Source organism: Vipera ursinii, assembly GCF_947247035.1.
Source record: "Vipera ursinii genome assembly, chromosome: Z".
Taxonomy (NCBI): Eukaryota; Metazoa; Chordata; class Lepidosauria; order Squamata; family Viperidae; genus Vipera; species Vipera ursinii.
Window position 1 is genome coordinate 10,135,679 of NC_139517.1, and position 25,333 is coordinate 10,161,011.

The 25,333-nt window shown below is 44.2% G+C and overlaps 2 protein-coding genes across 8 annotated transcripts in view; one reads left to right on the forward strand and one right to left on the reverse strand.

Annotated features, from left to right (window-relative positions):
* The window catches only part of LOC310649375 (uncharacterized protein), a 403,049-nt gene that overhangs the window by 63,339 nt on the left and 314,377 nt on the right, over positions 1–25,333 (forward strand). The gene's annotated exons all lie outside the window — the stretch shown is intronic.
* Positions 909–25,333, reverse strand: part of SLC12A6 (solute carrier family 12 member 6) — a 60,322-nt gene continuing 35,897 nt past the window's right edge. For 4 of the 7 annotated variants that reach the window (XM_083377640.1, XM_083377642.1, XM_083377639.1 and 1 more), the window contains 23 exons: positions 22,530–22,624; positions 21,144–21,275; positions 19,510–19,656; positions 18,532–18,586; positions 17,683–17,813; positions 17,229–17,470; positions 15,983–16,197; positions 15,085–15,243; positions 14,595–14,693; positions 13,368–13,425; positions 12,119–12,293; positions 11,910–12,028; positions 11,734–11,832; positions 11,125–11,244; positions 10,792–10,896; positions 9,096–9,264; positions 6,429–6,624; positions 6,167–6,336; positions 5,948–6,079; positions 4,682–4,810; positions 4,419–4,603; positions 2,635–2,768; positions 909–2,556 (listed from right to left, as the gene is read on the reverse strand). In XM_083377640.1, the coding sequence (XP_083233766.1) occupies positions 2,465–2,556; positions 2,635–2,768; positions 4,419–4,603; positions 4,682–4,810; positions 5,948–6,079; positions 6,167–6,336; positions 6,429–6,624; positions 9,096–9,264; positions 10,792–10,896; positions 11,125–11,244; positions 11,734–11,832; positions 11,910–12,028; positions 12,119–12,293; positions 13,368–13,425; positions 14,595–14,693; positions 15,085–15,243; positions 15,983–16,197; positions 17,229–17,470; positions 17,683–17,813; positions 18,532–18,586; positions 19,510–19,656; positions 21,144–21,275; positions 22,530–22,624 (3,158 nt within the window). In that variant the 3' untranslated portion in view covers positions 909–2,464. Of the gene's footprint in view, positions 2,557–2,634; positions 2,769–4,418; positions 4,604–4,681; positions 4,811–5,947; positions 6,080–6,166; positions 6,337–6,428; positions 6,625–9,095; positions 9,265–10,791; positions 10,897–11,124; positions 11,245–11,733; positions 11,833–11,909; positions 12,029–12,118; positions 12,294–13,367; positions 13,426–14,594; positions 14,694–15,084; positions 15,244–15,982; positions 16,198–17,228; positions 17,471–17,682; positions 17,814–18,531; positions 18,587–19,509; positions 19,657–21,143; positions 21,276–22,529; positions 22,625–23,827; positions 23,983–25,333 lie in introns of all 7 variants that reach the window. The other 3 variants (XM_083377643.1, XM_083377641.1, XM_083377645.1) reach the window with 2 other exon arrangements.

Here is a 25,333-nt window from a genome sequence, read left to right on the forward strand (position 1 = left end):
GACAGTCCAGTGGCTCAGCAGTTAAGATGTTGGGCATGTTGGCTGAAAAGCCGGCAGCCCAGGTTCGAAACCCAAGCACCACAGGAGCTCCCGTCCCAACTCTGCCAACCGTTCGGAGAATGCCGCTTGGTGGTTCCCAGGGGGAGTGCGTTCTCTGTGGGCGCGCCTGACCTATGGAACCATTTACCGGTTGAGCTCCGGATGGCTCCCGACCTTCGCTCCTTCCGACGCGATCTAAAAACATATCTATTTAAGCAATCCAGTCTGGTCTGACGGGTTTAATTTTAATTGTGATTTTAACTTATCTTCTACATTTGGGCAGTAGGGCTTAATTTATTTTCAATTTTCTGTATTTGTGCTTTTTGACATTTATGTCACTGTTCACCGCTCTGAGTCCTTAGGGAGAAGGGCGGTATACAAATCAAATAAATAAATAAACCTAGCAGTTTGGAAGCATGAAAATGTAAGTAAATAGGTACCACTTCGGTGGCCACGTGACACTGAAAATGTCGTTAGACATTTTCTGGCTCAATGGCCTTGAAATGGAGATGAGTGCCACCCCTTATAGTGAGCAACGACTAATGGAGTAAAATGCACAGACTCTTTTACAGTGGAGAACAAATAGCTACTCCAATATTCATGTACGTTACCCAATTCTTAAGCCACTAATACAAATTTACTGGGGAAAAATGGTAAAACTTGTTCTACAATAGCCTGTTCACATTAGTCTCAGAGTCATGTTTCCATGAACTAGACCACTAAATGTAGGTTTTCCTGTGTGTAAAATGTAAACATATGCCACTATTTTTTTAACTGCTTTTTATAAATGACGCCAAGGCTGTAAAGTGGATGAATGTTACATAATGAATACATGAGCAAGTGGAGCCAATTATGCACAACTACTAAAATAAAAATTGTATATAAAATGTTTATTCTTTACATAATTCAAGAAGCAAAAAAAAAATCACACTCCCAATCCGATGCGATGTAAACAAGGTTGCACCCTAAATAAATTAAAAAAAGTCTCAGCCAAAATAAGAGATGTCTGTGAAATTCTCTTTTAAAGAATAAAATGAGAGGCTTGAGATGTGTCTTTTAAGGCTACCCCGAGGGAGTGGTCCCTGTATTCTATTCTTGAGCAAGAGGTACCAGGAGGAGGGAGACATCCATCCTTGAAATTAGATAGGACAAAATAGACAAAGCACCTTTCCCTAAGTTTGCTTCTGTAGAGGTAAGGGGAAAAACTCCATCCCAACACTTATCAAAGCAAGCTGTATATCCTTGTCACTGACATCGAAGGGAGCAATCTTGCTTGGCACAGAAGATGTGGCATTAATTTTCTTCTCATCCAAGCTTGGAGGGAAGAGGTGGACCTCTTCAAAAGCAAAGAGGGTAATTTGGAAAATCAGCAAACCCTGTTCTTCAGGATAGAAATCCTGTCCCCATCGGTGAGTAAGAAGAAAGTATGTCAGCTCTGTAAGTACAGAGTGTGCCTAGCAATTGGTTCTACAGAATATCAGTAAAAAGAGGAAAAGGCAGCTGCTAGTTTCCTTGACTCGGTAGAAGTGCAAAGGCCAGATGGAAAAGATGTTTCTCCATCAACATGCTGCTTCCACCCTAACTTGGGGATCAGCCATTCTCTCGCCTTGTCGACAAACAGTGTATCTGATTCTCAGAGTACCACAAGGCAGGGGTAGGCAACCTCGGCTCTTTTATGACTCATGGACTTCAACTCCCAGAATTCCTGAGTCAGCTATGCTGACTCAGGAATTCTGGGAGTTGAAGTCCATGAGTCATAAAAGAGCCGAGGTTGCCTACCCCTACCACAAGGGATCAGGGTTTTAAGCACACTGAAAAGTGACTTCCAACTCTCTAAGTGCTTATTATGGCCTTGATTTCAGTGGGAAGGAAAGCAAAGAGACTCTGGTGCTGACCAGGAGAAAATAGAACAAGGAAGGATGGATTTCCCTTCTTCTAAGTCACCCAACAGTTCTCTCCTTTCCCTTCTCGTTCCTCTTAACATGATAATAACAAGTAACAGCTTCTCCAGCTGGGCCAAACCTGCTGTTCCAGCTGATGGATCCTGTCACTCCTTTCCTGATCTTTTTGCTCCTCTTAATGCCCTGCAGGAATTACTACTCGCCACACGGCTCCTACATTTCTTGAGAGGGCTGACAGAGCGATTTCCTACCTATCTCTAATTTCCCTCTCGCAACAAGCCGGTGAAGGTTCTAGCGTGTAGCTCTAACTCGATGGAAGCTGAAAAAGCTGCCAACTATCCATCCTCCAAACACTGGGGGGAAAACACCCAATTCTGAAGACCCTGAATTGCCACGAGAAATGAAAGCAAATAAATGTGGCGGTAATAGCTGGTCTCCTTGGGAGATCCAAGTGGCACATGGGAACAGGTAGGAAGCAAGTATCAATTTGAACTCGGGTCGTCAGGAGGAAGACCTCCCATCCTCTAGGAATAGATGGTGATGACCTCGCTGCCTCCGCCCCGTACAAGCAGCACACGCTCCAGCCCCTCGGTGAGGACCTCCAGGAATTCCATATCTGCAGGTGGAAAAGAGTCAAAGGAACAACACAACACAGCCATCTCCACTCCTTCCTGTGCCCAGGAGAAAAGGATACAATTTTCATCACCTTCGGGGTTTCGTGGTGGCCCAGGCATGTTAAGCAGCACAAGCTTGGCCTCGTGGGACTTGTTGACAATAACTTCATTGAGCTTAACAGCCGTGTGCATACGCCGCACGTTAGACTGATCCCTAAGTTGGGGGTAGGAAAAAGAATATTAGCAAGACCGGGGCCCATACAAAATGTATCCATACAACAAGCTTTACCAGGATATCTAATCTGCAGCCTAGGATTGGCTGGTGAGCAAATAAGGTATTCATGGATTAGAGAGACAAGCACGGGTCCTTCCTAAAAGAACAGGGAATGACATGGTCATTGCAAAAAAGCAAACTGAAAGTAATAGCAAGAATTTCTAAGGGGCAACTTCTAAGCCAGATCTGTTTAACTTGATGTCTGATCCACTACAATGCCCCTCCAGTTTTGATCTTCCAAGGAAAAACAGTTGGACAACGTTCAACCGAATACAGACCAACCATGGCAGGTGCCAATATTGGAAATACAAATGGGGGTTGGTTGATTATACTGTGACCCGGGAACGTCCTGCAAACTTTACATCATATTGCAACGGAATGATCCCTCAGAAGGTTCCCAGGATTCCTGCAAGAACTACACCATTTTGAGGGTTCTGCTGTCCCAATGGCTAAATGATCTAGATATCCAGCCATAGGCTTAGTCACTCTACTAACTACTCGTACATAATTTAATTTTATTCATAATTCTAGTCATCATTCGTATTGTGTGTTTTTAAAATAATTCCCTGTACTAGTTTTTTCATATTTTGATACACATCTTGTATGCTGATTTTGTGAATATTGTGCACTAATGGTGTTATGTACTAAGGCCATAAGAAATAAATAAAGGAAGAACTCGGGTAGGTGGTGAAGATGGAGAGCATTACTTGTGGGAAATAATGGGATCTACGGTGGAAAAAGCAAAACAAATCACTTAGAATAGATGAACAGTGGTAAGATCAGAGTTACGGTTAGGTTAGGTTGTGTGTCACTTTCCAAGAAGAGTTTGGAAGCAGAATGGTGGACAACTACCGTATTTTTCGGACCATAAGACGCACTTTTTTCCCCCAAAAGTGGGGGGGGGAAACGAGGGTGCGTCTTATGGTCCGAAGGTGATCCATATGGCCAGCCCCAACCTCTGCAAGTGGAGCACGAATCGGCACGTGCTGAGAAACGCCGATCTCACGCTCCTGCACTCTCCCTCGCTCGGTTTCAGCTTCCATTGCTACAAGAGAAAGCAGGCTGAAACGGAGTGAGGAGATTGCCAGGAATGCGAATCGGCTGATCTCGCGCTGCTGCAATCTGCCTTGTTTCAGCTTGCTTTCTCTTGTAGCAAGGGAAGCTGAAACCGAGCGAGGGAGTTTGCAGGAGCGCGAGATCGGCCGATTCGCATTTCTGGCAATCTCCTCACTCCGTTTCAGCTTGCTTTCTGCAAGAGAAAGCCGGGCTGCAGGGCCGCCTCCGCGGGTACTGCTCTAATGCAGAGAGGGAAGGACAAAGAGGGAAGGAAGGAAGGAAGGAAGGAAGGAAGGAAGGAAGGAAGGAAGGAAGGAAGGAAGGAAGGAAGGAAGGAAGGAAGGAAGGAACAATGGGAGAGGGAGGGAGAGAAAGAGAGAGGGAGAAAGAATTTTTTTTCTTGTTTTCCTGCTCTTAAAACTGGGTGTGTCTTATGGTCCGGTGCGTCTTATGGTCCGAAAAATACGGTAATTAGGAAGAGTTTAATGACAGTAGAAGTATATATTAGAAATAACCCAGGAATTGACATCTTACGGACGCATATTGAGCAGATCTTGGAAACCCTCCAGGGTCTTGAGTTTGTGTCCATGAGAAGCCATATATTTGTCCTTGGTCCAGGTCATGTGCACCTTCTCCTGGTAGGTCTCAGTCTCTTCATCATCATCTGAGCCAATGCTGGTCAGCCGCAACATTGAGTTCCTGTCTTTCACAAGCTGGGCCTATAAGGGTGGCATCACTGACGCTTTAGTGAAAAGGAAACCGAAATCGGCTGCTCTTTTCAACCTATTTTCTCCCACCTTTGTTTCAGCCCGGTTCACCTCACGTTCTCGTTCTGTTTTAGAGAGACGCATTTGGCGCAACATCTGGGAACGTTGCTCCATCATCAAAGTGCGCTCATATGTGTAGGCAGAGATGTCACTGTCGTGCTGCAAGAGAAAAGAAGGGACAGCTGATACTGGAAACCTTCCCAACCTCTGGCTATGTCCCAACATTCTTCCTTCACTCATAAACTTTTGCCAGATTTCAACCAATGGCACATCTGCATAGAGGGACTTCTCTAGGAATATGCATGTCTACAGGCATTCTGGGTAAAATAAGATTAGCCAGCCTATTTCCATATTTTTTTAAACATCTGTTTTTGATCCTCATATGTCTCTAAACCCTTCTGTCCCATTAAATATATCTCTGTACATTAGATATATCCCTAATCCCTTTTTCCTCATAGGATATATCTCTATCCATTAGATGTGTTTCTAATCCCTTTTTCCCAATTAAATATGTCTCTGTCCGTTAGGTACAGGTAGCACTTGACTTACAACAATTCAGTTAGTGACCATAAAAAGTTACGATGGCACTGAAAATGTGACTTATGACCCTTTTTCACACTTTAACGACCATTACAGCAGGCCTATGGTCGTGTGATCAAAATTTGGATGCTTGGCAACTGACTCATATTTATGATGGTTGCAGTGTCCTGGAGTCATGTGATCACATTTTGCAACCTTCTGACAAGCAAAGTCAATGGGGAAGCCAGATTCACTTAACAACCATGTTACTACCTTAACAACTGCAGTGATTCCCTTAACAATAGTGACAAGGAAGGTCATAAAATGGGACAAAACTCCCATAACAAATGTCTCACTTAGCCACAGAAATTTTGGGCTCAATTATGGTTGTGAATCAAGGACTACCTGTATACCTCCAATCCCTTTATCCTTATTGGATATGTTTATATCCATTGCATATGTCTCTTCTTTCCCCATTAGATATGTCTCTATCTATTAGATGGAGCCGTAGTGGCACAGTGGTTAGAATGCAGTATTGCAGACTAATTCTGCTGTCTGCCAGCATTTTGGCAGTTCGATCCTGACCTGCTCAAGGTTGACTCAGCCTTCCATCCTTCCAAGGTCAGTAAAATGAGGACCCAGACTGTTGGGGGCAATATGCTGACTCTGTAAACCACTTCGAGAAGGCTGTAAAGCACTGTGAAGCGGTATATAAGTCTAAGTGCTATTGCTACGGTTAAGAAATGTTTCTAATCCCCACAGTATTGTGTCACTCACCATTTCTACCACTTCCACCTCTGCCTCAATACGTAGGTGATACAGGAAGGTGGCCAGATCCTTCTTCATCTGTATGCTATTGTCCTCCAGTTGGGCTACTGTAAAGATGCGGATTTTGCATTTACGCCACACCTTTGAAGCAAGGAGAAGGGGAATCAGCAACTCCACTTATCACTTTAATGTCTACTCTGTATCTCAGCAATGCCCGCCCATTACCACCTTGTGCTGCTTGAGAAGGAAGGGGAGGAGCATCAACATCCCTCCATCATGCACAATCCACCAGACATCAATGTTGCCCTCGGAAAAGGGCTCCGCGTTGCTAGGGAAAAAAGCCACATTCTTTGCCACGAGCAAGGCCAGGCGGGCAGCTGTAGTCACGCGGACAGTGCCTGGAGAACAGGAAGAGGAACTCATGCAATTATGTTCAGTTGACTCTTCTGACCTCTTGCCCCAAGGATCTTGCCCCGTAGGGAAACCGTACCAATAAAAGTCTTCCAAGCACGGGCATCCTCACTCTGACGCCAGGCGTTCGGCCAGCCCATCACCACGGTGTTGTGCTTCATACCACCCAGTCCGCAAGACTGAATGAGGTGGGAGATGCCCTCCCGCACCTTGGCAGCCACCACGATCTGGCAGAAACCTTTCACACGTTCTGCCTCCATTAGATGTTTGATGGTCTGAAATAACGTAACATAAAGCTGAAATAACATAACATAAAGCTGCTTAAAGGTCACGCTGCAGAAAGCTACTCGGCATTGCAAACAGAAACTTCAGTGTAATGTAGAGCTATGATGATTTGCATCTAAAGATGGTCCTTCAGACTTGAACATAATGTGTGGATAGGATCATTCATTAGAACAGGGGTCCCCAATCCCCGGTCCATAGACCAGCACCGGTCTGCGGCATGCCAGAAATTGGGCCACGCAAACAAGCAAAGACCCATCTGCGGGATGCAGGCAGCATGCGAAACCACACCCCGGTCCATGGAAAAAACTCTCTCCGTAGAACTGGCCCTTGAGGCCCAAAAGACTGGGGGCCCCTACATTAGACAGTTTGCAGCAGGACCCTTAAGGAAACAGATGCTCATTTCTGGAAATGGATTATCTGATGATTTCATTCTGAAGAAGAGCAAGAATCTGTAATGTACAGGTAAACCTTGACTTACAACGGTTTGTTTAGTGACCATTCAGTTACAACCACACTGAAAAAAGGGACTGATGACCATTTTTCACACGACCGTGGCAGCATCCCCATGGTCACGTGATCAAAATTTGGATGCCGGGTAACTAGTTTATATTTATGATGGTTGCAATGTGCAGGGTCATGTGATCAAAGCAAAGTCAATGGGGGAATCCACATTCACTTAACAACCGTGCTACTAATTTAGCATCTGCAGTGATTCACTTAACAACTATGGTAAGAAAGACTGCAAAATGGGGCAAAATTCACTAACAACTGTCTCGCTTAGAAACAGACATTTTGGGCTCAATTGTGGTTGTAAGTTAAGGATTACCTGTAGACTATTAGATGCTACTAATACTATAATATAAACTGAATCAATATATCTCAGAGATTGCTTGTCCTGACACAAGCAATCTCTTATTTTCATATTTGGGTTTGGGCCAGATACAATCACAAGACAAAGCAACAGCTTCATGGTGGAAGCAGATAAATTCCTGTTGACCTTATGATGGCACTGTTGTGATTCAGGGTCAGCCTGTGGGTTCGGCAGTTGGGTCGGACGACTCAGAGGAGGAGGAGGAGGGGGGTGTTGGAGAGGTTGCTGAGGGGGTTGGAGAGCTTGCTGATGAGAGCCCTCAGCCAGGCTCCTCCCACCTGGTCACGACGCAGACCCAGCTGTGTGAGCCTGACAGCGTGGATGAAGATGACCCACAGCTGGCCCTGTTCAAGGATGCCCGACGCAGGAGGCAGTCAATCAGGAGTAAACAGAGGAAGGCAATGGGGCACCTCGGAAGGAGGCAGAGAGAAGCCACGCCCTGAACTGTATAAAAGGGGAATGCGTGGGAGGGCTTCTTTGCTGAAGGCAACCGCTTGAATAGCTCCTGTTTCATGGTTCGTGTCTTGTTCTGTTTGCTTTTGTATCCATAAATTTGGCAGGCTTAGTTCCAGCCTCTTGCCTTCTTGTAAAAGGGGTTGTCCCTGCCTTTTCTGCAGGGCCGGTAGCAGGCTGGTACAGAACAGGCACCATCCAACACATAAAACCCAGGTTGACAAAACACAACATTCTAGTTTATGCTTCATGCTAAAAATCCCATTTCAGATTACTCTGGCAAGCTTGGAAAACCCGGCTTAACAAAAACACAACGAGTGACTGCCTTACCTATCATAGCGCTCTAAAACATTTTTTCCCAACCATCTTTGAAACCAGATTCCCTTATGGGAAAACCATACTAAGATAAGAGAGCAGCAGCAGAAGCTAGTTCGCTTATGTACACCTTTTAATATAAAATGTATGTCTACCTGAATTGTTACTGTTACTTGTCCCAGCTTCTGCCAACCCAGCAGTTCGAAAGCACGTAAAAATGCAAATAGAAAAATAGGGACCACTATGGTGGGAAGGTAACAGCGTTCTGTGCGCCTTTGGCGTCTAGTCATGCCGGCCACATGACCACGGAGACGTCCTCGGACAAGCGCTGGCTCTTCGGCTTTGAAACGGAGATGAGCACTGGCCCCTAGAGTCGGAAACGACTAGCACGCATGTGCAGGGGAACCTTTACCTTTACCTACCTTAATTTAGCATTTGGTTTGTGTTGGTTACTTATTGGAACTTGTTCCCCCAAAAATTCAGTTTTAGGACTTTGCAAAGCAAGTTCTTATAAGAAGTGATTCGTTACTCAGTTCAAAGCATCTGTTTCGTATGCAAAGGATTCAAATCCTCACTATATATCCAGTTAAAAGATTTCAGGTAGCCCGAATGAAAAAGGCACCTTCGTACCTGAACCTTTGGAAGACACATGCTAGCTGGAGAAGACACATCGCTGAACAAACAGAAAGATTAAATATCAACTATTTCCCTATTTTTCTTCTCTCTAATTATCCAAAAGCTCTGTTTCATACTGACAGCTGCCCTTTTTGTAGCCTCCTATCTTAATCGGTGGCACCCGATTGCACTTCCACGAAGTCTCACCTGTTCAGCAGCCAGTGCTTCGCTGTAAGTCTCCAGGAAGTTGCCCACCATGACCGAGCCTACAATAGTGAGTCCTTTGCCAGCTTTCAGCTGAGAAGCAAAGGTGAGCAGATGTGGATGCTTCACATGTAGATCCTCATCCAATTTTAGCAACACCAACAGTTGTGGCCTAGGGGAGAGAAATGGAAGCCCAACCCACGTATGTAAGATGAAGGAGCAGATGAATTTAGACTTTTGCCCAACATCACAGAGACATTAAGAATTTATATCGCAGCAAATAATGCATGTAAATCTGCACGTGTAAGTATTCCGTTTTATAAAACCTTAATAAGACCACACCTGGAATACTGCATCCAGTTTTGGTCAACGCATTTACAAAAAAGTTGTTGAGACTTTAGAAAAAGTTCAGAGAAGAGCAACTAAGATGATTAAAAGCCTGGAGGCTAAACCATATGAAGGACAATTGCAGGATTTGGGAATGTATGTATGTATGTATGTATGTATGTATGTATGTATTTATTTATTTATTATTCTGTTTGTACAAGCCGGCCTAGCCTGAGGGGGAGTGTTGGGGTTGTTTTATCTCTCGCTTTTTAATTTTTCTGGGGGTTTTTAGCGTTGTATTTATATTGTTCTTAACTAGGGCTATTGTTTAATCCTGTTTTAATGTTTGTATTCGCTATTTTATTCTGCCCTGTGAACCGCCCTGAGTCCTCAGGGAGAAGGGCGGTATATAAGTGTTATTAAATTAAATTAAAATTAAATTAAATTAATTAATTTTTATACCGCCCTTCTCCCGAAGGACTCAGGGCGGTGTACAGGGCAATAAATATCAAAAATGTAAATACAAAAGTTAAAAAAGAGATTAAAAAGAATTAAATAATTATGCCCAAAAATACAATACTAAAAATGTGTTAAAACTTGTTTAAATCCAACCCCAAACCCATCAGACCAGGCCAGATTGTTCAAATAAATAAGTTTTTAGATCCCGCCGGAAGGAGCGAAGGTCGGGGGCCATCCGGAGCTCAACCGGCAAGCGGTTCCATAGGTCTGGCGCGCCCACAGAGAACGCCCTCCCCCTGGGGGCCACCAATCGACATTCTTTGATCGGAGGCACCCTGAGGAGGCCCTCTCTGTGGGAGCGCACTGGACGGAGGGAAGTTGATGCCGGCAGCAGGTGCTGCCGTAGGTAATCCGGACCCATGCCCTGTAGGGCTTTGTAGGTCATAACCAGCACCTTGAATCTCACCCGTAGGGTATGGCCAGTCTAGAGAAAAGAAGGACTAAGGGTGACATGATAGCAGTATTCCAAGTATTTCAGGGGCTGCCACAAAGAAGAGGAGGGGGGTCACCTTATTTTCCAAAGCGCCAGAAGGCAGGACAAGAAACAATGGATGGAAACTAAACCAAGGAGTGAAGCAAGCTGGAATTAAGGAGAAACTTCCTAACAGTGAGGACAATGAACCGGTGGAACAGCTTGCCTTGAGAAGTTGTGGGTCCTTCATCAATGGAGGTTTTTAAGAAGAGACTGGACAGTCACTTTTGAAATGGAGACTCCTGCTTGAGCGGGGAAGTTAGGCTAGAAGACCTCCGAGGTCCCTTCCACCTCTATTCTGAATTTGAATATGCATTTTCTATGCAGCACTGTCCCATGTTGAGACAACAAGAGTCCAAAAGCAGTCAGTAAGTTCCCTACCTCCAGTTTTTGGTGTGGGGTGGCCCTTCCTCAAGGCGCAGCAAAGCAAAACGGGCTGCACTCAGAGACAAGCCACGGATGCCATCTCCCCATTCTTTCTCAGCCCTGCAAGGGAAGCACAGTCTGGTCAAACAAAAAAGACTTATCCTTTCCGGAATCGTTGCAGGCAGAGCAAAAATGTATTCAGGCGACCCTGCAGAATCCAGCTGCTTATCATTAAGTTAGGGCAGGATTAGGATCAGGGTTTGGGAGGGAGTTAAATCTAACTGCAAGAAAATCCTCACTGAGCAGACGCCACACAGAACGAATCCAAAACAGTTCAGGGACACTCACCCATGATATTCAATATATTTGTAGATCATGCCAGCTATCACCATTGCAATAATTGCATAATACCAGGAAGAGATGAACATGAGCGCCACACAGATACTCATGCCCATGAAGGAGAGTATCCTATGGGGAGAGAAATTGGAAGGAGAAGGGTACACACAACATAGCTTCCTAAAGACCATGGGAGCTAGAATTCAACCAAAGAGAATATTAGCAACTCAGATTTTATTGACCCTCATTGCCCTCTTACATATAATCTGTAGACTACTGGCCTATATATACCGTGTTTCCCCAAAACTAAGACCCAACTGGAAAATAAGCCCTAGCATGATTTTTCAGGACACTTGTAATATAACCCCTACCCCCAAAATAAGCCCCAGTTAAGATTGTCAGCCAGACAGATGCATTTAGTACCGTATTTCCCCAAATATAACCCCTAACCGTAAAATAAGCCCTACTGCATCTTTTGGAGCAAAAATTAATATAAGATCCGGTCTTATTTTTGGGGAAACACGGTAGGAATTAGGTGTCTAAATTCCCCCACCTTGTTTGTCTTCTGCATCTATTTGCGCCCCCTCCCTTTTCAACAATTAGGTAGAAGAGTGTTCTTACCAATGGTAGTACCGGAAGCGTGGTCTCCAATTAGGGGTGCGTAGTAGGGTTTGTAAGGCACAGGCTAGGTTGACAAAGAGGTAACACATCAGGAAGAACCTAGAAAAGCATCTGGTGGTGTCAGCAACGTGTGTTTCCTTGGGACCCCCCCAACCCACAAGAAAGATGGCACTTACATGGAGAGGATAGGGGCTACCATGTCCAAGGAGGCAATCAAGATCCCAAGTTCTGCTATGCCCGCTGTCAGAAGCAAAGCCCAGGTGGGCTCCCCATTAGCTTTACCATGGCCAAAAACCTAAAATGAATGCATGTGTGAGAGAAGCCAGAGAGAGTATGGTTTAACCCTTAGATATTCCCTATCTGAGAGCAGAATAGGTCCACTCACCCGCAGGAAGGGTATAATGTTGTCCTTTGCTATAGCCTGCAGTAGTCGGGGTGCACCTGTGAGGCTCTGCAGGCCAGCTCCACATGTGGAGAAGAACGAACCAATGACAATGACCCAAGGGGACGGCCAGGAGAGTGTCCCCACCACCAGGTTCCTCTTTACTGTGTCGCCAAATCTATTGGATAGACACAACAATGAGCATTGTTAAATGGAATCCTTAAGGCTTCAGAAGTGCACCTGAAGCAAGCTAGAAAAAGAAATTATATATTCTACTATATGGATGGCTCCATACACACTGATTGCAAAAATCTTTGGATTCCAGTGGAAATAATACAATTCATAGTGCACGCTCCTATATCTAAGAAGAGATCTGCTGGATCAGGTCCAAAAAGCCGATCTAGTCGAGTAACTTCTCTCACACAGAGATTATCCTAATGTATCTGGAAAGTTCGTAAGGAGGATAGAAGGATGAGGATCCTTCTTTATCGTTGCTATTTATCAAATAGTATTTAAAGCAACTTCAATGAGACTTAATTCCTAGTAAAACAGATATATAATTGCATTCTAACTAGATCCAAGCCATGGAACAGAAGCAAAATAAAATGCTAACCACAATTTATGTGTATGCACACACACACACACCTGCCTTTGAGTACTGGCAACTACCTGATCTCTGGAGTTTTCCTGGCAATATTTTTCATACGTGATTTGACTTTGTCTGCTTCCTAAGGTTGAGTGTGGGACTAGCCCAAGGTCACCCAGCTGGTTTTGTGCCTAAGGTAGATCTAACTCCTGGTCTCTATCCTGACGCCTTAACCGATACTCCAAACTAACTTTAATCACAAATATCCAGCTTAAAAAAAGAAGCATGTATCTAACATTCCAGATGTTGACCACAAAGGAACTTTATAACAATAGCAATAGCACTTAGACTTATGCTTCACAGTGCTTTACAGCTCTAAGCGGTTTACAGGGTCAGCCTATTGCTCCCAACAATTTGGGTCCTCATTTGACCGACCTCGGAAGGATGGAAGGCTGAGTCAACCTTAAGCTGGTCAGGATCGAACTCCTGGCAGAGGAAATGCAGAGTTAGTCTGCAATACTGCATTCTAAGCACTGCACTACCACAGCTCTTTGCGCCACCATGGCTCTTTATAGCCAACACAACATGCACCCAGAAAAATATACAAGCAGTGTCTACTAATGGAAAATTACAAAATTAAAAGAAAGCCAAGGTACTACTACTTACTTGTCCCTGAGTACAACGCCTTCCACACATGCCCCAAACAGCACTACGTTGCTAAGATCTAATGTGGCAAGAGTCAAAGTTAATTTTGTGCAAAGAACAATGTAGTAAAAATGAACAGCTAGTCTTCACGTAAGTAACTGTATCAAGTCAGTACTCTTCCCTTGCTTATTAATCCTAACATATTCCAGCCAGGAATCTGCCAAGCAAAGGCACGGTCCTGGTATCAGGGCAAGATGAACTACAGGGCTGAAACTGTAAACAGCTTTGATATATTTCCTTGCCAGTAGCTTTGTATCTGTGGATGAGGAAACATAATTTCAAGGCAACAAAGCCGTCATCTTCACTAGAGAGGATTCTGGGTTCAATGTGCCCCCAAACATCTGGGATTTGTTAAAGCAGCACACTGGCATTATTAGGTAAAGGTTCCCCCGCACATGCGTGCTAGTCGTTTCCGACTCTAGGGGCCGGTGCTCATCTCCGTTTCATAGCCAAAGAGCCAGCGCTTGTCCGAGGACGTCTTCCGTGGTCATGTGGTCGGCATGACTAGACGCCAAAGGCGCACGGAACGCTGTTACCTTCCCACCGGAGTGGTCCCTATTTTTCTACTTGCATTTTTACGTGCTTTCGAACTGCTAGGTGGGCAGAAGCTGGGACGAGTAACAGGCGCTCACTCTGCTACGCGGCACTCGGGATTCGACCCGCCAAACTGCCGACCTTCCGATCGACAAGTTCAGCGTCCTAACCCACTGAGCTACCGCGTCCCTTCTGGCATTATTAAAGGGGTCCAAATTCCAGAACATAAAACAAGACATTCTCTTTGGTCAAGAATGATGAACGTTATCCAAGAGGAAGATGATTTTCTGACAGCTATCTCTACATCAGTGTTTCTCAGCCTTAACAACTTTTAAGATGCTTGGGCTTGACCCAATTCCCCAGCCAGCATGCTGGCTCAGGAATCCTACCAGTTGAAATCCAGATATTTTAAAGTTGGGAAACTCTGCTCTACCCAGACACTTGCCTAAAAGAGCAACAGAAAATGTTTGCTAGTTCTCTGCAAGCTCCAGATTCACAAATAGGTAAACATGTCCAGGCTTGTGTCAAAATGATTCTAAAACTATGCAAAGTAGCCCTTGCCAAACTCCATTTCCTATTAAACTGATTTTAGAAGGAATGGAATGCAAGGAGGCGGGTTGTCTGGAGGTGCCTCCAGCTGCTTGCAAAGGATACACACAAAGGAGGTGGTGAGAATAGCCAGGATGGTACCGATGGGAATAGATTTCTGGGCATCCTTTAGGTCCCCTGAACGATTGGACCCAGCCATGATTCCTATGAAAACAATACCATTTAAACAAAGAGTTGGTATATTTCTGGAATGTACATTTATGTGACTGAATAAAGTAATAACGAGGAACAGTGCTGACTGGTATTTTATGTAAAGCTTTTGGCAGAGGAACCATTGCTTCGATAAAATTAAACATTAACTGAGTGAAGCAGAGTTGGTTCAACTTGGGGGGAAAAGGCACAATAAATCTGAATCTCGCCCCTCTGCTGGTCTTAATCCGGCCACGATCAAGCTCCTTTTACCAAAGTTGAGAAACTGCAGTTGAAATCTTCAGGTGTCCAAATGTAGGCCTCACAGCTAACTAATCTACCCTTCTAATATGGCTTGGTTTTGAAGCCACGCTGAATGGAGAGCTCGAGCAACACGGGCACTTACCAGTGACAGAAGGGAAAAATATGCCCACAAGAAGGGTAAAAGAAGTGGTGATGTCAGACAGGACATACTGCTGGTTCAGAGTGCCTCCCCCATCAACCGAGCGCAAAGACGGCTTCTCAAGTATTTCACCTTTCGTCAGGTAGCTGCTCCAGAGATTCTCTGCAATTATGACACCATCATCACCATCACCCTCACCACCACCCTCACCCCATCATTTATTTAAAGTGCCCCCCCCATCCCACAATCTTCTTAACAATTAGGCCCTACATGGCATGGGTCCGGGGTACCTTAGGGAGCACCTGCTGCCGGCATCAACTTCCCTCCGCCCTGTGCGCTCCCACAGAGAGGGCCTCCTCAGGGTGCCACCGGTCCCATTAATAATAATAATGTCGGTTGGTGGCCCCCAGGGGGAGGTCCTTCTCTGTGGGCGCCCCGGAGCTATGGAATCGGTTGCCGGTTGAGCTCCGGATGGCGCCCGACCTTCGCTCCTTCCGTCGCGATGTGAAGACACTCTTATTTGAACAAGCCGGCCTGGCCTGATGGGGGATGGGTTGGGTTTTTATGGTCATTTTTAATATGTATTTACTGTTTTTAGTTGGGCATATGTTTAATTTTCTTTTAACTTTTGTATTTTTGTATTTTTTATATATCTGCCCTGTTCACCGCCCTGAGTTCTTCGGGAGAAGGGCGGTATATGAATAAAATTAAATAATAATAATAATAATAATAATAATAATAATAATAATAATAATAATAATAATAATAATAAAATTAGGCTGAGAAGTGTCCCAAAGAAACTTCACGGTCACTGCTGCAATAAGAAAGGACTTGAAGAGCAACAGAGAAAAAACAAAGAGCACTTTCGCCAGACAAAGAACAAAAGTAAACCTTTTCTCACCAGCAATAACACCACTGGCTAGTCCTGGAATTCCTTGGATAACAGTGACATTGTTGTGTTGGAAATACTCGTCGCAAGAGGCGTTGAGGAGCCTGCTATGGTTGCAAAAGCGTGTCCACAGGAACGTGGGTATGGTGAGGTTACCATACTCCTTGGTCTTGGCACATGTCTGAATATGGTGCTGGGAGAGGGAACGATTCCCCAGCATGCACACACTGAATGGGGAGAGAAATAAAGACGAGCAAATTGGATTTCAAAAGCTGACCAGTTTGAAAATGAGTACATGCTACCATCCGTGGGAGTGGTGAGTTGTTGTTCTGTTTGTACACACAAACTAGAAATTCTAGGGTTGGGAAGGAAATTCTCAGTAAAGAATATTTGTAGCTCGGGGTGGAAATGAGAGGTCCTTGGTGCTCTCTGAGCTGGGCTGTTTTCTTGCAGACATTTCATTAACCAAACTACGTAATGTCACTAGTGCTAGACTACCGTATTTTCCGGCGTATAAGACGACTGGGCGTATAAGACGACCCCCTACATTTCCTGTTAAATTATAGGGTTTGGGCTATACTCGCCGTATAAGACTACCCCTCTTCCAACGCACACTTAAATCAAAATTAAAAAACATCAGATTTGATTTTAATATGGTAATTTTAATTCAAATGCTTATGACATGCAGGTGCTTAGTAGGAAAACTGTCACTTATAAACATAAGGCTGTTTGTCATCAAACATGTAAACATAAAACAGTGCAAGTGGATTAAATAATAATAATAATAATAATAATAATAATAATAATAATAATAATAATAATAATAATAAGTTGGAGGGGTCCTTGGAGGTCATCTAGTCCAACCCCCTGCTAAGGCAGGAAACCCTATAAACCCTGTAAAAAATCACAGACTGCAGCTTCTTCTCCAATTGGTCCCGCTTTCCCTGCGCAGACTAAATGGGAGATCCGCTCCAGGTTTTCCAGCCAGCCCTGTCCCTAAATTTTCAGCACCCGGCGTATAAGACGACCCCTGACATTTGAGGAGATTTTCATGGGTTAGAAAGTAGTCTTATACGCCAGAAAATACAGTAGATGTTACCTAGTTCGGGTAATAAGGAAACAACCAAATTCAGAGAGTACTATGGAGAGCAGAGTTCTTCTGCTGGCCATTCTATATTTCCCAACTCCTTTAGGGGCAGGATGGTGGGGATTTCAAAGGGAGTTTGGTTAGCCACTTCAGAGTATGCTAGTAACTTACGGAAAATCAGGAGGTGCAAAGGAGGACTTGATGACACCACTGTAAATAGCCAGAATGGAGACGATGACGCAGGCAAGGAAAAGAGAGGCAAACTTGTTCACGTAACGCACTCCCACAAATACCACCAGCACCATAAGCAGCAGGAAGGCCGAGCCATAAACCCGCATGTTGTTCAGCATGGTTGCCGGCTCCTTCAGGGGATCATCGCTGTGGAAGATGGCTGCCTTGGGGGCAATGTACATCTGAGAGGAGGCAAGAATGAGTCACACGTCACCTTCGGCCTAGTCAGAGGAGTGAAAATAAAAAAAGATGTGGGGTTGGCACGATGGTAGCAAGAGACACTCCGATCCGCAGTCTCCTGCTTCTCAGAGGAGCTGTAGCCGAGTGACAGGACTTATACCTCAGAACTACAACACCGTCTTATATCTTCTCCTATGGGGCACTGAATACCTACCAGGAAGATTTCAATAGCCCCCAAGATGTACATTGAAGCAGCAAAGGTAGTGCCGAGATAGAAGCAGAGTCCTACAGCTCCTCCAAACTCAGGGCCCAGGGCTCGTGAAATCATGAAGTATGACCCTCCAGCTGCAGAGAGGCGACAAAGAAGCTCATGGCAGAAGCTGCAGAGGGGAAATCATATGATCCCTGCTTTCTTACTCATTCCAACCCCCTCACCTTTTCAGAAGGACCTGCCTGTGGCTTTCAAAAACAAACCAACAGCAGAACAAAAATCAGCCCCCAAAGGACAAATAACACTGGGGAGCCCTGGTGGCGCAGTATTGTAGGCTAACTCTGCTCACAGTCTACAGTTTGATCCTGACTTGCTCAAGGTTGACTTAGCCTGCCATCCCTCCGAGGTCAGATATTTGGAGGCAATATGCTGACACAGTAAACCGTTCAGAGAACGCTGTAAAGCAGAGGTCCCCAATCCTTTGGGCGCCAAGGACTGGTTCGATGGAGAGAGGTTTATCCGTGGACCGGAGGGTGCATGATTTTGTGTGCCGCCTGAATCCCATGGATGGGGCTTTGCTTGTTTCTGCAGACCGGTTGCTGGCATGCTGCGGCCTGGTACAGACCCACGAACTGGGGGTTGGGGACCCCTGCTGTAAAGCACTATAGTGTGGTATTTAAGTCTAAGAGCTATTGCTATAACCATGGTTAGAGAAAGAATTCCATGCTTTGTGAAAGTGGGGACATTCTCCATATCAACTAATCAGATTTCTGAGAGGGGAGCACTCAGGAAGACATTGAACGTGATCGGATTTGAAGGCATGTGGGAGATTTTTAAAAAGTTAGTGCTTACCAGGCACAACTCCATTGGTGGCAATGGCGCTCATGGAGATGGCTGTTAGCAATGTCTAAGGAGAAGGTGAGAAACAGACAGCCTAAGTAATTTAGGAGATAAATACAGGAAGTTGCAGGTTCTTATCTTGCAATGTGTTAAAAGTCACTAACAGAGCTTATAACATTTGGCTATTATTTTGACAAACCTAGATTTGCTTTTTCCCACCCCATTCAGTTTTATATTTTGATAATTCTCCCTTTAGTTTTCTTTATTATTATGGGTAATGAGGACAAAATGCCAAGGCGGAAGTGAGCAAAATGGCTTTAGTCAGGTGGGAAGATGGACATTTTCAAAAATGTAGGAACAGGTTAACCAAAGAATAAATATGGAAATAAAGATCACCAATGATCTCAACACAACAATTGACTACATCTACAAAGAATATAGGGACGCAGTGGCTCAGTGGGTTAGGACGCTGAGCTTGTTGATCAGAAGGTCGGCAGTTTGGCGGGTCGAATCCCGAGTGCCGCGTAACAGAGTGAGCGCCTGTTACTCGTCCCAGCGTCTGCCAACCTAGCAGTTCGAAAGCACGTAAAAAATGCAAGTAGAAAAATAGGGACCACTACGGTGGGAAGGTAACAGCGTTCCGTGCGCCTTTGGCGTCTAGTCATGCCGGCCACATAACCACGGAGACGTCCTCGGACAAGCGCTGGCTCTTGGGCTTTGAAACGGAGATGAGCACCGGCCCCTAGAGTCGGAAACGACTAGCACACATGTGCGGGGGAACCTTTACCTTTACCTTTTTTACAAAGAATATTATTTTTGTACTGGCATTTCAGCCATGGGATACTAAAATGAGTGAATGTAATTTCTCCTTCCTCAAGATCAGAGGTTTCCTTCTTCTCTCCACCCCCCCTCCCGCCCCCCAGCCTTCCTCTATACCGAAGACTGCAGTAACATAGTGTGATACTAATTTGATCAGACAGGGTAACTTACACAGCAACAGCAAATAAGGACAATGATAAAGGCTTGCAGCACACCAGCTGTACCCACAACCCAAGTAAGACGCAAGAAAAGAATCACTCCGAAGATGTTCTGCAAGCAAGGCAGGTAGACTCCCATGAAGGTGCCCATCTGTGGAATCTAGTAGAAGGACAGGCAGAGGGTTAAGATCAAGCTTCTCTATACAGGCAGTCCTAAACTCACAAGAGTTCGTTTAGTGATCCTTCAAAGTTACAATGGCACTGAAAATAGTGACTTATGACCATTTTTCACACAACCATTACAGCATCCCTATGGTCATGTGATCAAAATTCAGACACTTGGCAACTGTTTCATATTTATGACGGTTGCAGTGTCCTGGGGTCACCTGTGATCACCTTTTGCGACCTTCTGACAAGCGACGTTAATAGGGAAGCCAGATTCCCTTCACAACTGTGTTACTAATTTAACAACTGCAGTAATTGACTTAACCCCTGTGGCAGGAAAGGTCATGAAATGGAGCAAAATTCACTTAACAAATGTCTCACTTAGCAACAGAAATTTTGGGCTCAGGTGTGATCGTTGAGGATTACCTATACAATGAAAACTTGTAATTTCTCTATTCTTTGATCCTGTCCACTTCTCAAGAGTCATTAACTGTAATATCCAGGTTAATCTGTTCTCTGAGTTCAGGATAGGTGACAAGTGTTTTCCTAGCTGCTGATTCAATGGAATGAATTTCTGTTGCTAAGTGAGACATTTGTTAAGTGAATTTTGCTCCATTTCATGACCTTTCCTGCCACAGGGGTTAAGTGAATATCAGTAAATCAACTGGGCGTAATCAGTTTCAAGGTAATGTTTAAGATCTACCAAAGTGAAGCTTCTGAGGAAGCTGAAATTCTCAGAAAGTCTGGAAAGGTCAGTAAAGCGTGAGGCATATAAAACAAAAGGAAAAAAAAATGTATCTCTGCCAACTTATTAATCTAATCCTACTTATTTAAGTCTCAAAAATTACATGTAAAAGTCCAAGGATTTAGAAATGTTTCTTCCAGAGCATACAAAAACGAACGCTTCTCTAAGAAGCCCAGAGCATATCTTGAGAAAGTCAAATGTTTAGGACTGTAGACTTCTCTAGTTCTGTTCTGTTCTGTTCTGTTCTGTTGTACTCTACTCTATTCTATTCTGAGACTGTCATCCAGGTCATGGTTGTCCCAAAGATACTTTTTCAAGAGGCAACTGCACTTCCATGTTTTTCTTTAAAGACGTTTCGCTTCTCATCCAAGCTTCTTCTTCAGCTCCAACTGGATGGTGGGGAATGGAAGGATTTATACTTCTTGCAGATAGCTGGTCATTTGCATTCTTTCAGCAAATTGTTCAAGCTCCTGGAGGCTTATCTGTGTCCTCAGGATCACCTCGCTAACCCTCACTAAAAGAATGCCCCACCATCCAGTCAGAGCTGAAGAATCTTCTTGGATGAGAAACGAATCAACTTCAAAGAAAAACAAGGAAGTCCAGTTGCCTCCTGAAAAAGGACCTTTGGGAAATAATCGTGGAGGAAAATATTAATTCTTTCAATTCTGATCTTAAACACATTTTCTTTCCCTCATTTCAAGATGTCTCCCATAAACCTTCTTGGTGCCATTTCTTACCTTGGTGATTTTTTTCTTGCCTGGAGGGACACTCTCTGCCTCCTCGTGTTCACGGGCTCCCTGCATCAAGTTGGTGTAGTTGGCCATTCGATTGAGCAGAGAAGACACTTTGGGTCGGGTGTCCATCTCCTCCTGCAAAGTGGGACAGAAGACAGTAGACCTGAGAGCGAGTTTCAATGAAAAGTCCCTTTGAGATGGATGAAGGGGGAAAAAAATCAATGAAGGATTGAAAGTAGCGATGAAGGATGGAAGCCAAAAGAAACAAGAGTGGACTATGAACAAGCTAGTTATACTACAGACTTATGTGTTCACATATCTTTCCTGTTTTGCATCTTCATTGTATCTTCCTCAGACTTTCAGAAAACTCAAAAAACAAGATTGGCCTCCCTTTCCAAACTGTTTTTAAAATTACTATCCTTTGAACTCTGGTGGTGGAGAAGACTCCTGCGAGTCCCTTGGACTGCAAGGCGATCAAACCGGTCAGTCCTAGAGGAGATCAACCCTGACTGCTCTTTAGAAGGCCAGATCCTGAAGCTAAAACTCAAATACTTTGGCCACCTAATGAGAAGGAAGGACTCACTGGAGAAGAGCTTAATGCTGGGAAAGATTAAGGGCAACAGAAGAAGGGGACGGCAGAGAATGAGGTGGCTGGATGGTCACTGAAGCAGGAGGCGTGAGCTTAAATGGACTCCAGAAGATGGTAGAGGACAGGAAGGCCTGGAGGAACGTTGTCCATAGGGTCGCGATGGGTCGGACACGACTTCGCAACTAACAACAACAAAATCCTTTAAAAAAGACAGGTGGAAAATTTTCAACATGCAGAATTAAGAGTAACTACACTTTTTCTACGGACTTGTAAAAGCCCAGAAACTTGAATTAAGATGAAAGCTTTTATGCATAACTTATATTACAGGGTACAAGGAGGAAAGGATACAGACATAGATTGGTATAGAAAGTATAGGTATTCCGACTTACAACAGTTCATTCAGTGACCAAAATTACAACAGCACTGAAAAAAGTGACTGAGGACCATTTTTCCCACTTACGACCGTTGCAGCATCCCCATGGTCACCTGATCATGGCAACTGGTTCACATTTATGACGGTCACAGTGTCCCAGGGTCATGTGATCACCTTTTGTAACATTCCGACAAGCCAAGTCAATGGGAAGGCCAGATTCACTTAAGAACCACTAGCTTAGCAACTGCAGTGATTCACTTAACAACGGTGGCAAGGAAGGTTGAAAAATTGGGCAAAATTCATTGAACAAATATCTCACTTAGCAACAGAAATGTGGGGCTCAACTGTGGTTGTAAGTCAAGGACTACCTGTATATGGTGGAAGTGGGAAACAAAAGTGAACCGATGGCAACAAGCAGTGATCTCACCTCAAAGAGTGCCAAATTCTTGTCAAAGCATTCGTCGCCTCCTTCATAGTTGATATTGTTAAGAAATGCATGGGAATCCTTCTTGTGTCCAGGATCTGGAATGTGGAAAAGAAAGCATGGCTTAAGACACATGTCAAACACAAGGCATGGGGGCCGGATTCGGCCCGCAAAGTGGTTTCATGCAGCCCGCAAAGCCATCCTGGAAACAGTGAGGGAACGGCCCCCACTGCCTTGGCCCTGGCCCAGAGACCCTCCTTCTGCCAGAGAACCTCAGATCTGTCCCACTCCTGCCCAGGCCCCCATAGGCACCCTTGATGCGAATGATGTAGAGCTGGCCACGCCCACCCAGGCCATACGCACTCTAGCCACGCCCACCCAGTAGGCCACGCCCACCCTGGCCATACCCACCCAGCCCCCTGAGGGCAACCGCAATGCTGATGCGGCCCTCAGTGAAAGTGAGTTTGACACCCCTGGCTTAAGAGAAAGACTAGCCCAAATCTGTTTCTCCAGCTCTGTACCATGCAGCTCTATCTCTACAGGAACAATCAGAATAAATCTTTGCTGCAGGACCGTTAAGCACTTTTCTTGCTCAGCCGATAAAAAGAAATATCTTTCAGGAACCAATTTCTATTATTCTTAGGGTGGATATGTGTCATAAAGAACAGGCAGAGAGAAATAAGGGGAGAAAATAATAAACTAAATTTATCAATCTAGACCAGGGGTGTCAAACTGCCGGCCCGTGGGCCGGATGCATCGTAGTGAAACTGGGCCCACCCCATTGCCAGCAATGGGAAAAAAGTTGCAATACATCGCGACACATCACATGACGTTACGAGTTTGACACCCCTGACAAAGGGAACAGACCACCAAAGTCTTGGAAATTCAAACTCTGTGCAACCAATCAGGAGCAAGGTTTTCCCCCCTTTCTCAGGTGAACTGTTAGAAGCCCTCTGCTGCTAACAATAATCTGAATTTCCTTCTTTCTTTCCCCATTGTCCTTTTGATGGTAAACGGGTTCCTCAATTATTAAACCCCTTTATAAATAATTTGCATTCTTTTCTGAAATCAGTAATCTCGTTCTAATCGAAATTTAGCTTATATAGCACATCCTGGCCCTTTTGTTAGCTCTGAAAGAGCAGGGATGCTTGTCTTCTTTGGAATAAAGGAAGACAGAGATTTTTTTTTATTTTATTTTTGTAACAGGGATGGTGGCAATGACAAACCCCTTCACCCCACAAGACTGTGGGAGGTTTTCGCAGCACGGACCACACTTGGGACAGCAAGAGGAGCTAACCTACCACATCTCAGATTGTGAGTGTGCATGTACTCCATTGTACAATGCCAAGATTCTGTTTAACCAATGTTGCTGGCCAGTGCACACTTGTTTTTTAATCTTGGAGAACTGTCTAACATCACCCAGCTCTTCTTCTCTGGAGCTTCATGGAGGAATAGACTGAAAGACAGGCAGCCAAGTTCTAAAATCTTATCTGCAAGGTTCTGTGACCTCATTCTTTAATTTTAAATTCATCCACAAAGACACTGATAACAGGCTTCACAGCTGCAGCTGATTTGTTTATTAAGATGGCAGATTCTTGAAAGTGGTTCATATATAATTTTCAAGGATACAGATTCTTGTGCCAAATTCTTCTCTAGAAGTCTTAATTATGAACAGTCTTCTCAGGTGAAAATTTAAGATCAACTTTGAGGGAGAAAGAGGCACTTAAAAACCAAATCAGTGAAATAAATGCTGTTTCTTTAAAGTCCATTTATAGTGATTTTTACAATTTTACATACTTTCTACATTTTTGTAAACTTTAATCCATGATGATGGAAGGCAAGAGAAACTATCTTTGGAAATAAGGCATTTCAAGTAAGACACTCTAAAATTACTTATCGTGTAATATTTTTCAAAAGAATCAGATTGGTACCTTTTTCAAAAGGAAATTCTCACACTCCCAGCCTCTTCTTATGTGCTAAACTAATAATTGTCTTTCATTCTCCCAATACAATCATCCAAACAGAAGGTTGAAACTTTCTACCCATTTTCCAAACATTAGCTTATGTCGGTTTCTGGACTCCTTGTATACACCAACACATGTTACACAAACATCATTTGAGAGAAAAATATCTTATTCATATCTCTTGCCTCAGAACAGGCAATCAGTAAAAAGATGCTGACTATGGCTGGTGATCTTCCAAACAGAAGCAAATCACAAATTATAGATATATACTGGTTCTCAATTTATTGCTGGGACTTTCTCAACAGATTTCAGATACGGAATATGAGTCAGTGGCCAAGTGCCTGAATTTCGATCATGTGACCATGGAGATGCGGCAACAGTCGTAATAGTGAAAAACGGTCATAAGTCATTATTTTCTGTGTCATAACTTTGAATGGTCATTGAGTGAACTATTGTAAGTCGAGGACTACCTGTAATAAAGTCAAAATGCTAATGTTTCTCTCTCCTAGTTTTAAATCCTGGAAAAACCAAAGAGATCATTGTCGATTTCAAAAAAGGCAGGCACAGCCACACTTCTCTGTGCATTAATGATTCACCTGTGGAGATGGTTACCAGCATCAAATTCCTGGGTGTGCAGCTAAGGAGTGGGCTGGCTTGGTTACTCAACAGCAAGACATTGGTGAAGCGGGCACAGCAACCCCTGCATTTTCTGTGTTGCATGAGAAAAGCGTATCTTCCTTCCCCTATCCTTACCACTTTCTACAGAGGGACAATCAAAAGCATCCTGTCATACAGCATCAGTCTGATTTAGAAGCATCACTGCTTCAGACAGGAAGGCGGTGC